This window comes from Gossypium hirsutum, chromosome A13 (genome assembly GCF_007990345.1).
Source record: "Gossypium hirsutum isolate 1008001.06 chromosome A13, Gossypium_hirsutum_v2.1, whole genome shotgun sequence".
Taxonomy (NCBI): Eukaryota; Viridiplantae; Streptophyta; class Magnoliopsida; order Malvales; family Malvaceae; genus Gossypium; species Gossypium hirsutum.
In genome coordinates, this window is record NC_053436.1 from 72,478,244 (window position 1) to 72,492,589 (window position 14,346).

Consider the following 14,346-nt stretch of genomic DNA (forward strand, 5'->3'; position numbering starts at 1 on the left):
GTTTGGTGAACACATCTAAATCGAACTACAAGTAAACTGAAGGCGTTTCCTTTAGAGTTTTTACTTAAGATTTCCATAAGATTTTAGCTTAGGTTAAGACATTAATATGCTTAAATAAAAAATTCTAGCTCTTAAGACCCCGTAGGACTATCCCTGAATAGGCGTTGTGGGGTTGCTAAAACCTTCCCCACACGTAACCGTTCTCCCGAACCTGAAATTTGGTGATGAGATCAAGTCTAGATTTTTAAGATTTTTTCGTATTATTAATTTTATATTTTTAGACGATGGGTGGATAACCAACCTAGCCCTAATTGGTTAGTGGTGACTCTACGTAATTTAGTCCCTCCGTGTCTAGCTTTACTTACTAGGCCCCCATACTTTTATGTAGGCAACATCATGATAGCTTGGTGACTCTGTTGGGGACGTTAATGAGTTGACTTACTTAGGTTTAAGAGCTAGGTTTTTAGTATTTTGCATATTAGATTTATTTATTCGTGCATTAATGTATTTAATTGTCTAGTGTCATTTTAAATTGTTGAATATATGTTAATTATTGATTTATTTATTTATTTAATTTACTTATCCTATTTTGATTTGTATGTCAATGTGTTTGTTTATTCTTTTATTGATGAAATTGATTAATTTGTATGTCGACTCTACCATCGTGGGAAGGCTATAATTGTCATTCATGTTGCATCTTGCTTTCAGTCCTACACCCAGGCCAATCCTATTTAGGAGTAACCTTAGGCTTTCGTGTGACAATATATCACCGCATAAGTTTAAGGACTACTCCATGGTTAAGATGGACATAGATGTTCGTGTAGCAAATGCTACCGTGTATGCTATGGAAGTCTTACCACCAAAAGGCCAACCCTTTTTAAAAAGGGAACGCATCCCTATGGATGTCATATTTAAGCCTTGGGTTCCCTATGCATTAGAGTCAACTGTAAGCCAGCATGTAAAGACCATTTTAAATGTGAAACCTAGACATAAGATTCGTACCTTACCCTTTGAAATAATACCCTATAGGACTTCATGAGCATTTATTCGTATGTTTTGTGTTTGAAATTTTTTTCTTCACAATGCTTTATGATTTAATTTCGCATTTTTTTCATTTGACTTTATTGTTTTTTTTACTAACTTTGTTTTTCTTGTGTTTGTGTCTCTCCATGGAATAATTCATGCATCATTTAAATACATGGGGCACAGTGTCGCATCTATATTCGACATGAACACACTTCGAGAAGATTCAGTTGTTTGGCATGGGGTAAAAAATATAGGGATAATAGCGAGAATGTCAGAGGATACTCAGAGCAAAGAAGGCAATTACCAAATAGCTTGTTTTGACTCAATCCTACCTCAGATAGTTTACATGGATTGTAGGAGGAATCACGAAGATGAGTTAAAGGGAATATGGAAATCATGGGACAATGCTAAGAAAATGCATTTCCTGGACAATTAAGACACCTTCTATTTGTTAAATCGGATGATGCCTTGTTGAAGGCCGTGGTACATTTTTGGGATCCCACTTATATGTATTTTATGTTCAATGAATTGGATATGGTACCAACTATCAAGGAATATTCTACCCTTCTCCACTATGACTTTAGAGATCCCCTCAAGATATATTGGAAGCAGAACGTCAATTTTTGGGAACCCTTAGCCAATCTGATAGGATTACCCATAGATACGGTGAAAACAAGATTAAAAGATAAAAATGGTCTCTGAATTTCCTAGTCTAACATTAGGGATGCTATGGGAAAGGTCAGGGGTGGTAGACATTTGCCATTGTTCGCGTTTGCCATATATGGGTTGGTTGTGATCCCAAAGCTCTAGGATATGTGAGTGTAGAGCTAGCTGATTTTTTATGTCAGATTGAAAAAGGGGTGAATCCTGCTCCACCAGTCTTAGCTAAAACCATCATTTTACTCAATTTCACCATAAGAAAAGGAGACGGGCATTTCTTAGGATGCACACAATTGTTGTTTGTATGGATGAAAAGCCATTTTAGGTACCTTTATAAGCACTTATGTCAGGTTTTTGTTCCTTTGACCAGGCCTATAGAGGAATTTCTGAAAAGTGAGTGGCCTCCAAATCAATCGTTTGAGGAATGGGTTCAGAACCTGAGTACATTAACATACCAAGAAATAGAATGGAGGGCTCCATGGAAGATTCAAAGCACAATACTCATTGGGTGCAGTGGTCATTTGTAGGTTCCCTTAATTGGCATATGGAGAGCCATTAGTTATTCATCATTGATGGTTCTGAGCTAATATAGTTATGATCAATGTGTACTTGCTACAGCTGGCTTAAGCAGGGTGGAAGTTTCATTTTAGAACCTAGGATTTTGGAAGAAATTGGAAGAGATACGAATTAACTGGGGTCAAACCTTAAGCTTGCAATCAAGAACCTTTTTCAACCATTCCCCCTCAAAAACGTATATCCAGTGGCACCTAAAAAGAAGCAAGATCTCTGTGTCAGTACAATTAAGGGAAAGAAGAAGGTCTCGAATGACGTAGCCGAGCCAACAGAAAAGATACGTGATTTATAGATGCATATGAGGGGTAAAGATGAAGAGGTCATACCGCAACGAGAGCAACATCAAGCATATGTAAAGGAAAAGAAGGAAGAAATCATGAGACAACAACAGTAACACCGGTTAGACATGAAGGGAAGAGGGGAAGAACTAAGAATACAATTAGAACGATGTCAACGAGAAAGACTGACTTGTTTGCTCAAATTTAGAGGTTGGAGGTGGATCCAAGTTTGCGGGCTAATGAACTCCAAAATGTGCGAGAACAAGATCAAACTTAGAGGAGGGTATCTAATGAGAAAACTGGTAAAATTGAGGTGTTGAAGGAGGAAATTTGTCATTTGAATAAAGAATTAAAGAAAAATAAGAGCAAAATAAAGAAGTCACGGAAGAATATACAGAGCTTCCGAAGCGTTTTTTCCCAATGGAACAAATGGCAGTAAGCTGACAAGAGGTGATTGCAACAATGCACAGGGAGGTTAGGTTTTCACTCAGCAAGGCGAAGACATATGTAAATAGATTGAAGAACTCGAAAAAGAATCTACCCTTTTTGGCGACTAAGGGTGAGCCTGCAATGAAACTTCTGGAGGTGGCTCAAGCACATTACCAAAAGTTCATCAAGCTCATGAGGATGAAGAAGAAGAACAACGAGTAGAGATTTGCCTTATGGCAATAAGATCGATTAGGATTTTCTTTATGTATGAATGAAAAATGAAAAAAAAAACTTTATAAGCCGAACAGGTTTTTAACCTTCTATGAAAGAATATGTTTATATTTGACTATATGCCCCAATTTCATTCATTCATTCGTTTATTCACTCATTCGTTCATTTGTTTATTCAGAAGCATCATTTTAAAAAATAAAAATAACAGAAGAATATTTTTTATGAAAAATCTAAATGATTTTCTAACTTTGGAAATAAATATCATTTGAAAAAGGACCAAGGATAGCTCACCAATATAACACCCGCTCAAAATCCAAAAGGATGATAGAAAAAGAATTAGCAAACATGGCCAAACTAGAGGAACAAATGGAAAGGATGATGGAAAAGATGACTACAATGGTCAAAGCCAAGGCCAAGGTAGGAGAAGAAAGTGGCACTTTGGACAATCCAATCCCATTTTATAGTGATACAGGGGTATATCGCGAAGATTTACTTCTTTAAGTGCCAAGTGTGACAAGGGAAAGTCGATTATGGATGAAGAAGCTCATAAATTTAGCCCAATTAAGGAATGTTTGAAATCCATCAAAGGATTAGATACCTTCAGATTTATAGAAGCAGAAGGCCTGTGTCTAGTACCTGATGTGGTCGTCCCACCAAAATTCAAAGTTCCTAACTTTGAAAATTTCAATGGTAGTAGTTGCCCCATTACTCACATTTCCATGTACTATAGGAAAATGGTTGCCTACTCCAAAGATGAGAAACTGCTAATGCACATTTTTCAAGACAGCCTAATTGGACTATGACTCGCTGGTATGTAAAGTTGGACAGGAGTCGGATTCAAACTTAAGGAGAGCTCGGATGAGCATTTATTGCTCAATACAAACATATTGTAGATATGGCCCCAAACTACCTAACTCTACAGAACATGGAAAAGAAGTAAAATGAGAGTTTTAAGGAATACGCACAATGGTGGAGGGACCTGACATCCCAAGTACAACCCCCACTCATAGAAAAGGAGACCACTATTTTATTCGTTGGTACGCTAAAAGGCATATACTACGAACTTCGTGTATATGGTATTATTCAGAGAAATGATAGAGAATGCATTGAAGTCGGGAAAAATAGATGACCTTTTGAGCCTGAAGAGAGGTGTCATTGGGAAGAAAAAGAAAGCAGAAATGCAAACAATCGCACCGGGCGGATACCTATACTCTTACTTTCCATACCTGAGCTCAATACCTTTATTTCCAAAGTGGAGAAACACCTTATTGTACATGCACACAAGAAACCAATGCAACCTTTATTTCCAAAGTGGTATGATGCCAATACTCGATGTGAGTATCACTCTTGTAATCCAAGTCATACTACTAAGAACTGCTTAGTGCTAAAATACAAGGTGCAAGATCTTAGAAGGGAATGAATGATAAATTTTCAGTGAGAGAATACACCGGATGTTAACACAAATCTGTTACCAAACAACAATCAAATAGTTAATGTTATAAATGAAGAAAAGAGCATTCAAAGTAAAAGAGTGGAAGAAATCACAACCCCGCTCGAACGACTCTTCGACATCTTGAGGAAGTCAAATCTAATTCACGCTGAGCCACCCAGGCCTGTAATAGGAATTGATATGGATCAAATCTGAAAATTCCACCAAGGAGCTCGAGGACACTCTATCCAAGTTTGCCCAACTTTTAGGGAACATATACAGTGTCTCTTGGATTCTTTCCAAGTGGAGATATATGAGGGTTTTAAGACCAATAAGATAAACACATTAGATGTGTAACCTGTCACCATTGTATATAGAAAGAAAATCCCTATTGAAAAAAATTCTACCTTAAGGGCCGTACAGAATGATGAGTTGGTCATCAGTGTTCTCGGCCCTTTTAAGATGGAGATAACCTACGAGTTCCTTAGAGATATGATTACGAAGTGGTTGGATCTGATACCTCCAATGTCTCAGGACTCAATGGCATAACTTGAAGTGGGCATTGTTACAAGCCAAACATAGTAGGGAATGAACCTCGTGGTAAGGAAGTGATTTTAGAAAATCAACTAGAACTTGACTATCAAGAAGCCAATAAGGAAACAAGGGAGGTCCAAAAGGAAAAATTCGAGAATGATGAAGTTAACAAATTTTTGCGTCTAATAAAGCACAATGAGTATAGCGTGGTCGAGTAGTTGAACGAAACACTAATAAGAATTTCTCTACTATCACTACTTTTGAACTCGAAGCCACATATGGAGGCTCTTATACGAGTTCTAAAACAAGCTTATGTCACTCACAATGTGTTAGTAGATAATGTTAGTCACTTAGCAGGGAGCTTTTTGGCCCCAAATTACATATCTTTCAATGATGATGGAATACCCTTTGATGGAAGAGGAAGTACCAAGGCACTACACATCTCAGTAAAGTGAGTACCAAGACACTACACATCTCAGTAAAGTGTAAAGCCTATTTCGTGGCTAGGGTTCTGATCGACAATAGGTCATCGATCAACATCTTGCCTTTGTCAAAATTATCTAAGCTACCCATAGACACGTCATACATAGTATCAAGCCCTTTAGTGGTTCAGGCTTTTGGTGGCACCAAAAGAAGCGTAATTGGTGAAATAAAGATTCCTTTTTCAATAAGAGTCATTAATTTACTTATTCACTTTGAGGTGATGGATATAATGCCTTCTTATAATATGCTGTTGGGATGCCCCTGGATTCATTCGGCTGGGGTGTTACCATTGTCCTTGCACCAAAGATTGAAATTTGTAGTCGATCAGAATTTGTGCATCATGTGAGGTAAAGAGGACCTATTGGTATCTATCTTGCCAAATTCTCCTTTCATAGAAGTGGATGATATTGTAATAGAGAGTTCTTTCCAGACCTTTGAGGTGGCCACTGCGTCTTACGTGGTAGAGGGAATGCAAGCCCCTAAACCTCATGTGCCACGAACAGAGAACATATTATTTGCCCAGACAGTAGAGAAGGGTTTGAAAATCCACTTGGGTACCTACAAGGTATCTTAAAACCCATTTTTGTTCCCACTCAAAAGGATACAAGAGGGTTGGGACATAAGCCCACAAGGGAGGATGTCGAGAGGATTGTAAAGAGCGGAGAGCAAAAAGGTTGGCCTGTATGGCTAGAAAGAAGGTGGTGGAACCTCCTTTGATTTGTCCTCTACTATCTAAGACCTTTTACTCAGTGGGATTCTAGCACCAGGAAAGGACCCCGATCAAGTTAATGATTAATAGAGATGCAGTGCATCTAAACATGATTGGCGATAGGGTGTCGATGTCAAAAGATTGCGTTTGCTACAACCTTCTGCCTTAGACAACTGGCAACTCATACCGTTACCTATTATCCTTGTAACACCCCTCTCCCGCATCCGACGTCGGGACGCGGTTCGAGGTGCTACCTGACTTTTACTAACACTTCCATACTAAACAAGGCCATAAAATCTCAAATAATTAAAAACTTTTCTTTTCACATGTAATCTGTCCCTTATGTGAGCTTACGAGGCCCAATACATGCATTCGGGGTGGTTCGGGACTCAACCGAGAACTCATGAAAAACTTAGGAAATCTCTTGCATTAAGGCTCCACACGCCCGTGTAGGTATAGAGCACACGCCTGGGTGCTAAGGACACGCCCGTGTCCCGAACCCATGTCCAAAAACCTGGACAAATACAAGGCTATTTTCCAAGCCATTTTGTCACAGTCACAACACATGCACGCATACTTATACAATAGCATACAACATGACAAAATTAGGCACTTAAACCTTCCTAACATGACATGACCATGGTAATTTCACATGTAACCATTACAATAAGTTTTTCTTTCATCTTTACCATATTAATGCTATAGCTATCAACATGACATCAAACCTCATGTCCATCACAAAGCATGCATAATCATATCCACAAACCATTCATGAAGCATTATTAACTATTTACCAATCACTTAATCCTGCATTAGTTATTAGCTCATCAATGAATATCAATTCAATCTCTAGGCATACATGTTGTAAGCCACATCACAAGAGATAATAACATACATGCATAAGAATAATCATATGGGCCCATAACGATATTAGCCGACATAGGCCAATTTACATGACTAATACTACCTTAATAACAAGCCAATGTCTTTGGCTAAATCATAATATTACAATACTACCTTAATAACAAGCCAATGCCTTTGGCTAAATCATAATATTACATACTCACATTAAAACCCTATACATGCCATAGACTAGAATCACTTGAGTTTACTTACGCCGATAGCGTTAACTCGACAGTGTGATAATATCTCTGACGGCCTCCAACCCGAGCTAACCTGGAAACTCTAGAAAACATGGGAAAGAAGGGGGTAAGCTTTCGCTTAGTAAGTTCATATGAAAACAATAAGCAACTCATTAACTTGTTTTATCAATGTTTACAACATATTCTCAAGTTCACTACAAGCTGTCTTCCTGATCAGCAATCACTAAATTATTTATATCTAGAGCTAAGAAACTCAAAATTAAGTTCCGTTAATTTTCCCCGAAACTAGACTCATTTATCTTTCTTCCATAAAATTTCCAGAATTTTTGACTTAGCGAGTTAGTACAGTTTATTCCTCAAGTTTGCTCCTGATTCACTGTCTGACAGTTTCAACCCTTCTGCACTAAAGTTAAATTATCTCATAGTACAGGACCCGACTAATGTTCTCGTCTATGTCTCTTGAAACTAGACTCATATGTATAATTACTAATGTTTTTCTAGAATTTTTGGTCAAGCCATTTAGTACAGTTTATTAGTTAAAGTTTCCCCTATTTCAGGGTATGACTACTCTGACCCTTATGTACTTCAAACTGAATTTATCCCTGTACATAATTCCAATGATCATGCTGTTTGTTTTCCTTAAAGATAGACTCAATAAATAATCCATGCATGTAAGGTATGACTCTTAATAATTTTGTACAATTTACAGTGAATTTATAAAATCAGAATAGGGGATCTCGAATTCATTCAGACCCTGTTCACGAGAATTTAAATATCACACAATATAGAATTCTTTTTCTTCCTCTATTTCTTTCATGTGAAAATATACTCATTAAGCTTTAATCCCATATTTTATTCTTCCTCTAACTCATTTTCCACTATTTTTAGTGTATTTTCAAAGTTACACTACTGCAGTAACTCAAATCTGTCAAGGCTAAGTTACTCATTCATGGTCATTGTTCATAATATTAATACAACACCATTTTCTCCATCATGGTAAGAACACATATTATGCATCATAGATCATCACATATAAAGGCATTCTCATAGGCTTAGTATACATACTTGCACAACTCGTAACAGTACTCGAGTGCATACTCACCAATGACTTACCTCATTGGGACCATCATCAACTCTTTCCTTGGATTGCCCGTTGAACACTTGGAATACTAATTGGATACTCGGAAAAGCCTTTGCACATAAGTGCCTTAATTGTAGCTAAAGCTATCTCATATTTTATGACATTTCAATGCTCACTATCGAGCTAGTCATCTAGACTCATACATGTCACTCGTATCCTAATTTATTTCTAAGGTTCAAACGGGATTTTTCCTTGCCTATTAAGGCTTTGTCTTATCATATTTCTGTTAATCACATACACATTAATATTTGTACAATTCATGTAATGATAACATTTAAATACATGTATAGCATGGTATTGTTTACATATGAACTTACCTCGATACCACAAAGGTGAAAAGACATACTCGTCCATAAATCGATTTCTTTCTGTTCTAGGTCCAAATCTCAATTTTCATCATCTATAACATCAATTTAGCCTAACAATCAGTCACAATATTCATATGGGTCTAAAAATCATATTTTTACGAATTTTCATTTTGACACCTAAACTTTTGCATATTTGCACTTTTGCCCCAATGCTCGTAAATTAATTTTATCACATTTCTTTACTCCTTGAGTCTAGATGAACCATTTTCATAACTATAGCAACTCATAATTTCAACTATTTTACACTTTTACAACTCATTTTACAACTTAGCAATTTAGCCCTTTTTAGGGTATTTTCATGCAATTTCTTTCACAAAAGTTGTTTATTAGACAACTAGGACTCATAATCTTCCATAAAAACACAGAAAACAACACATTTACTCTCATGGTAAAACCCTAGACTCTTCATCATTTTGCAAAATAATCCCCTCTTATGAAAGCTCATGCTTTAGGGGTTCCAAAAATGTAAAAATCATCAAGCAAAGACATTAAAATCACTTACTATAAAGGGAGTTTCTTTGCTGAAAGTTTCCAGCTTCTAAACCCTTTCTTTGCTGCCATTTTTCAGTGGAGAGAAGATGAAGAAAAGATGATATTTTCTTTTCTTTATTTTATTACTAATTAGTCAATTAAAACACATAAAAGCCACAAATTTTGGCCTTTTGACCAATTGGTCTCCCCTTGGCCGGCCACACACTTAAAAAGGGTCTAATTGCCCTTTAAATGCCTCCAATTTTAGTTCTCTAGTCTATTAACACATTTAGGCATTAACACACAACTTTTACCTTTTACGCGATTTAGTCCTTTTTCGAAATTGGACTAGAAATCGCTAAAATTAACTTACCAAAATTTACATGCACTTATAAAATTATATTATAACACAAAATAATACTAAAATAATTTTCTCTGGCCTTGAAATAGTGGTCCCAAAACTACTGTTCCGACTAGGCCCAAAATCAGGCTGTTACAATCTTTGAGTCCTCCGAGAATGTAATCATTTTTAAGAGTTTTTATATCAAAGTTTTATATCATTCAGTTAATTTAATTTCCTTAAAAATCCATGTAAAATTGTTTTATCTTTAATGAAATCGGATTTGGATCATGCCCCTACTCACTTTTATTCATTCAATTGTTTTCATTCATATACCAATATACCTCATAATTATTTCAGGGATATACCTAATGAATTGATAAATGATCCAAATGACATCTTTGAATCAAATTCTCATAATTATGTTCACTATAACGATCATAAGACAGAATAGGATGAAGTTGTACCAAATAAGTTTTTGAGGTTAGTTGAATAAGAAAAGAAGTTTACAGAACCCCACTTGCAGGGAACATATTTGGTCAATCTAGGTGATGATAAGGTAAGAAAGGAAATTAGTATTGGAACCACTCTCATGCCAGAAAAAATTCAATTTTTGAAGGATCTACTCATTAAGTTCTCAGATGTATTTGCATGGTCATACAAAGATAAGTCAGGTTTGGACACCAATATCGTGGAACACAAGCTACCTTTGAAATTAGATTGCTAGCATGTATACCAGAAGTTGAGAAGGATGAAACCTAAAATGCTATCGAAGATTAAAGAAGAGGTCAAGAAACAATTTGATGCGGGATTTAGAAGTAGCTAAATACCTAGAGTGGGTGGCAAATATTGTACCAGTGCCTAAAAAGGATAGGAAAGTCAGAACATGCATCGATTATAGAGATTTGAACTGAGCCAGCCCTAAGGATAATTTTTCGTTACCTCATATAGATACACTAGTGGATAACAATGCTAAACATTGTGTTTTCTCTTTCATGGATGGATTCTTTAGGTATTATCAAATAAAAATGACAAAGGAGGACATGTAAAAGATCACATTCATCATGACCTGGGGAACTTTTTATTATAGGGTCATGCTGTTTGGTCTAAAAAATGCTGGGGCCACGTATCAACGAGTAGTGGTGACATTGTTTCATGACATGATGCCTAAAGAAATTGAAGTTTATGTTGACTATATGATAGCAAAGTCCACTAGGGATGAAAGTCATGTGGAGAACCTTTGCAGACTATTTGAAAGATTGAGGAAATACAAATTGAGATTGAGTCCAACAAAATATACTTCTAGGGTAAAGTAGGGGAAGCTATTACGTTTCGTAGTGAGCGAACGAGAAATTGAAATAGATCTAGACAAGGTTTAAGCAATTCAAGATTTGACACCCCCTAAAATTCAAAAAGAGGTAAGAGTTTGGGACGGTTAAATTACGTGTCTCGTTTTATCTCACAGTTGACGGATAAATATGATCCCATCTTCAAGCTCTTACGTAACAATAGTAAAAAAGTATTAGGCTAAGCCACAAATTTTGATTCCCTTGATGCAAGGAAGACCTTTGATTTTGTATTTGGTAGTGCTGGATAATTCCATAGGTTGCGTTCTGGGGCAACGAGATGGTTCAAACAAGAAAAAGCATGCAATCTATTATCTAAGAAAGAAGTTCACAGAATATGAAGTCACGTATTTCCTCTGGAAAAGATATGTTGCACTTTAGCATGGACCGTGCATTGACTAAGGCAATACATGTTGTATCACACCATCTTCCTCATCGCAAAGTTAGACCACTTGAAATACATTTTTGAGAAGCCATCATTGTCAGAGAGAGTTGCTCATTGACAAGTGGTTTTGTCCGAGTATGACATCATCTACGTGTCCCAAAAGGCTATAAAAGGAAGCATTATCGCAAAATTTCTAACAGCTCGTGCAAAAGAGGAATACAAGCCCATGAGTTTTGATTTCCCAGAAGAGATCATGTCAATTTCGAAGTACGAAGAAAAAATTTGGAGGGTGTATTTTGATGGAGCATCTGATGTGATCGTACTTGAAAACTAACTATTATCCGATGAAGGCAAGCGCACCTATCGAACAGTAGTATAGTTTATAGCAAGACCGGAATGCCAAACCCACAAGAACTAAAAGTACTAGTATTAACTTTCTTTTTATTATCTAGCCTAAAAATAAGGGAATTTCTTTTATCTAAACTAATTAACTAAACTAAGAATGCCCAGAAAGTAAATTAGGGAATACTTTTGGGAAAACTGATTGATTTAGATAATACCCAAGGGAAAAATCCACCTAGACTTCACTTGTTATTTGACTCTGAATTAGACTATTTATTCATTTGACTTGATCCATAGAAATCCCTAATTTATATTATTATCTCTCTCGAGACTAACAACATCTAACCCTAAGTTGATTAATTGAAATATTTTTCTAATTAAAACCCCTAGTGTTGCATTAACTCGGTCTATGGATTCCCTTATTAGGCTTGACCCTAATCTGGAAGATTTATGTCGCCCTATGTCTAGGGTTGCAATCAGCTCCTCTTAATTATGCTAGATCTACTCTTAGATAGGGACTTTTGCTCCTCTGAATAAGCACATCAATACTTGAATCAATATCCTGGAATATTAAAGCAAGAATTAAGAACACATAATTAAGATCAAATCAAATATTTATCATATAATTCAGAAAATAACAACAAGATTCGCCTTAGGTTTCATTTCCCTTAGGTATTTAGGGGATTTAGTTCATATGTGTAAAAGAAAACATCTCAGAAGAATAATGATAACAAAACATAAAGAAACCCAAAAATCTCGAAGGAAATTGAAGGGAGATCTTCAGTCTTGAAGGAGAATCTGGCTTCTGAGATGGATCAATCGGCTTTCTTCGAGTAATTCCCTTCCTCCTACTATGTGTGTCTTTTTCTAGGTACCTCTTGGAGTGTTTATATAGGCTTTAGAATGCTTCAAAACCCTCAAGAGTGGCCTTTTCAAAATAGGACTAGACTTGGGCTCGACAGGGACACGCCCGTGTGACACGCCAGTGTGAGGTGGCTTAGGTTGTGTTGCAATCTGTTAAGTAGACACGAGTGTGTAAACTACCCGTGTGAGGAAGCCAGGCCATGTTGATTTCCGATGTTGACCCATTTTCTCCGTTTTTGGCCCGTTTCTCGCTCTTTTTACTCTCCTATGCTCACCTAAGTATAAAACATGAAATTAAAGGATTAGGAGCATCGAATTCCACAAATATAATGATAATTCATCCAAAAATATGCTAAGCATGGGATAAAAATATGTATAAATTATGACTTATCAGCATCCAACATGATCGAGCATGGGATTGGGGTAGTACTAATCTCCCCAAGTGGCTTTCCCGCTACAGCTAAACTGATGTTCACCTATACGAATAATGTAGCTCAATACGAGGCATTCATTTTGGCACTTCAGATCTCTATTGATAAAAATATTAGGGTTTTAAAAGTTTTTGGTGACTCAACATTAGTTGTTTACCAATTAAGAGGAGAATGGGAAACAAGGGATTCCAAGTTTATTCACTATCAAACATATGTGCATGGACTGATCAAAGAGTTTGATGATGTTCAATTTTGTAATTTTCCAATAGAAGAATACCAGTTAGCAGATGCATTAGCTACTCTAGCCGCCATGTTCAAAGTAGGATCTGAAACAAAAGTGCAACCTATAAAGTTAAGGGTCAAAGACTCGCCGGCCCACCATGCGGGAGTAGAATTAGGAACAGTTGGGGAACTATGGTATGTTGACATTAAGCGGTATTTGCAATACCAGCAATACCTGGATTGCACCTGCTAACTGGTGAACGAATAATTAAGAGGCTAGCTATGGGTTTCTTTTTGGACGATAAGTTTTTGTACAAAAAAGGACATGACCGAACCCTATTGAGATGTGTCGACACAGACGTGGCGAATTAGATAATGAAGGAAATTCATGATGGAATATGTGGAGCACATAGTAACAGACATATGCTGGCAAGGCAAATCAAGAAGGCGGGATATTTTTGTTTGACGTTGGAACGAGATTGTTTAAATTATGCTTAGAAATGTCATAAATGTTAGATTTATGCAGACAGTATTAATGCTCCTTTTACTAATCTTCATGTGTTAGAGCCTCTATGGTCATTCTCAATCTGGGGCATGGATGTCATTAGCCCTATCTCACTGAAAGCATCAAATGGGCATCGCTTTATCTTTGTAGTGATTGATTATTTCACCAAGTGGGTTGAAGCTTCTTCATATGTCAATGTAACTCGATCAGTGATTTGCAAATTTCTGAAGAAAGAGGTCATTTGTCAGTACAGTTTACCAGAAAGAATTATCACAAACAATTCCAAAAACTTGAACAATGCCTTGATAGAAGAGGTTTGCACACAATTTAAGATCAAGCATCACAATTATGAGCCATATCATCCAAAAATGAATAGGGCAGTCAAGGCCGCAAACAAGAAGATCAAGAAGATCATTCCCAAGACAACAAAAACGTATAGGGATTGGCATGAGGAACTCCCTTTTACTCTCCATGCA

General features: G+C 36.6%; 1 protein-coding gene and 1 long non-coding RNA gene across 2 annotated transcripts; one reads left to right on the top strand and one right to left on the bottom strand.

Annotated features, from left to right (window-relative positions):
* Positions 1–7,491: 7,491 nt before the first annotated feature.
* On the bottom strand, positions 7,492–9,529 carry LOC107952647 (uncharacterized). The gene is made up of 3 exons (XR_001698874.2): positions 9,467–9,529; positions 8,914–8,996; positions 7,492–7,537 (listed from the first exon to the last, which is right to left on the bottom strand). It is a non-coding gene; the product is annotated as an uncharacterized lncRNA (long non-coding RNA).
* Positions 9,530–13,114: 3,585 nt separating this feature from the next.
* On the top strand, positions 13,115–13,618 carry LOC107952454 (uncharacterized). The gene has a single exon (XM_016887706.1). The coding sequence runs from the start codon at positions 13,115–13,117 to the stop codon at positions 13,616–13,618; it is 504 nt and encodes a 167-aa protein (XP_016743195.1).
* Positions 13,619–14,346: the final 728 nt, after the last annotated feature.

What these genes read in the sequence shown, in the direction of transcription:
- LOC107952454 (XM_016887706.1), top strand. Translation starts at nt 13,115, where the DNA reads ATGATCGAGCATGGGATTGGGGTAGTACTAATCTCCCCAAGTGGCTTT.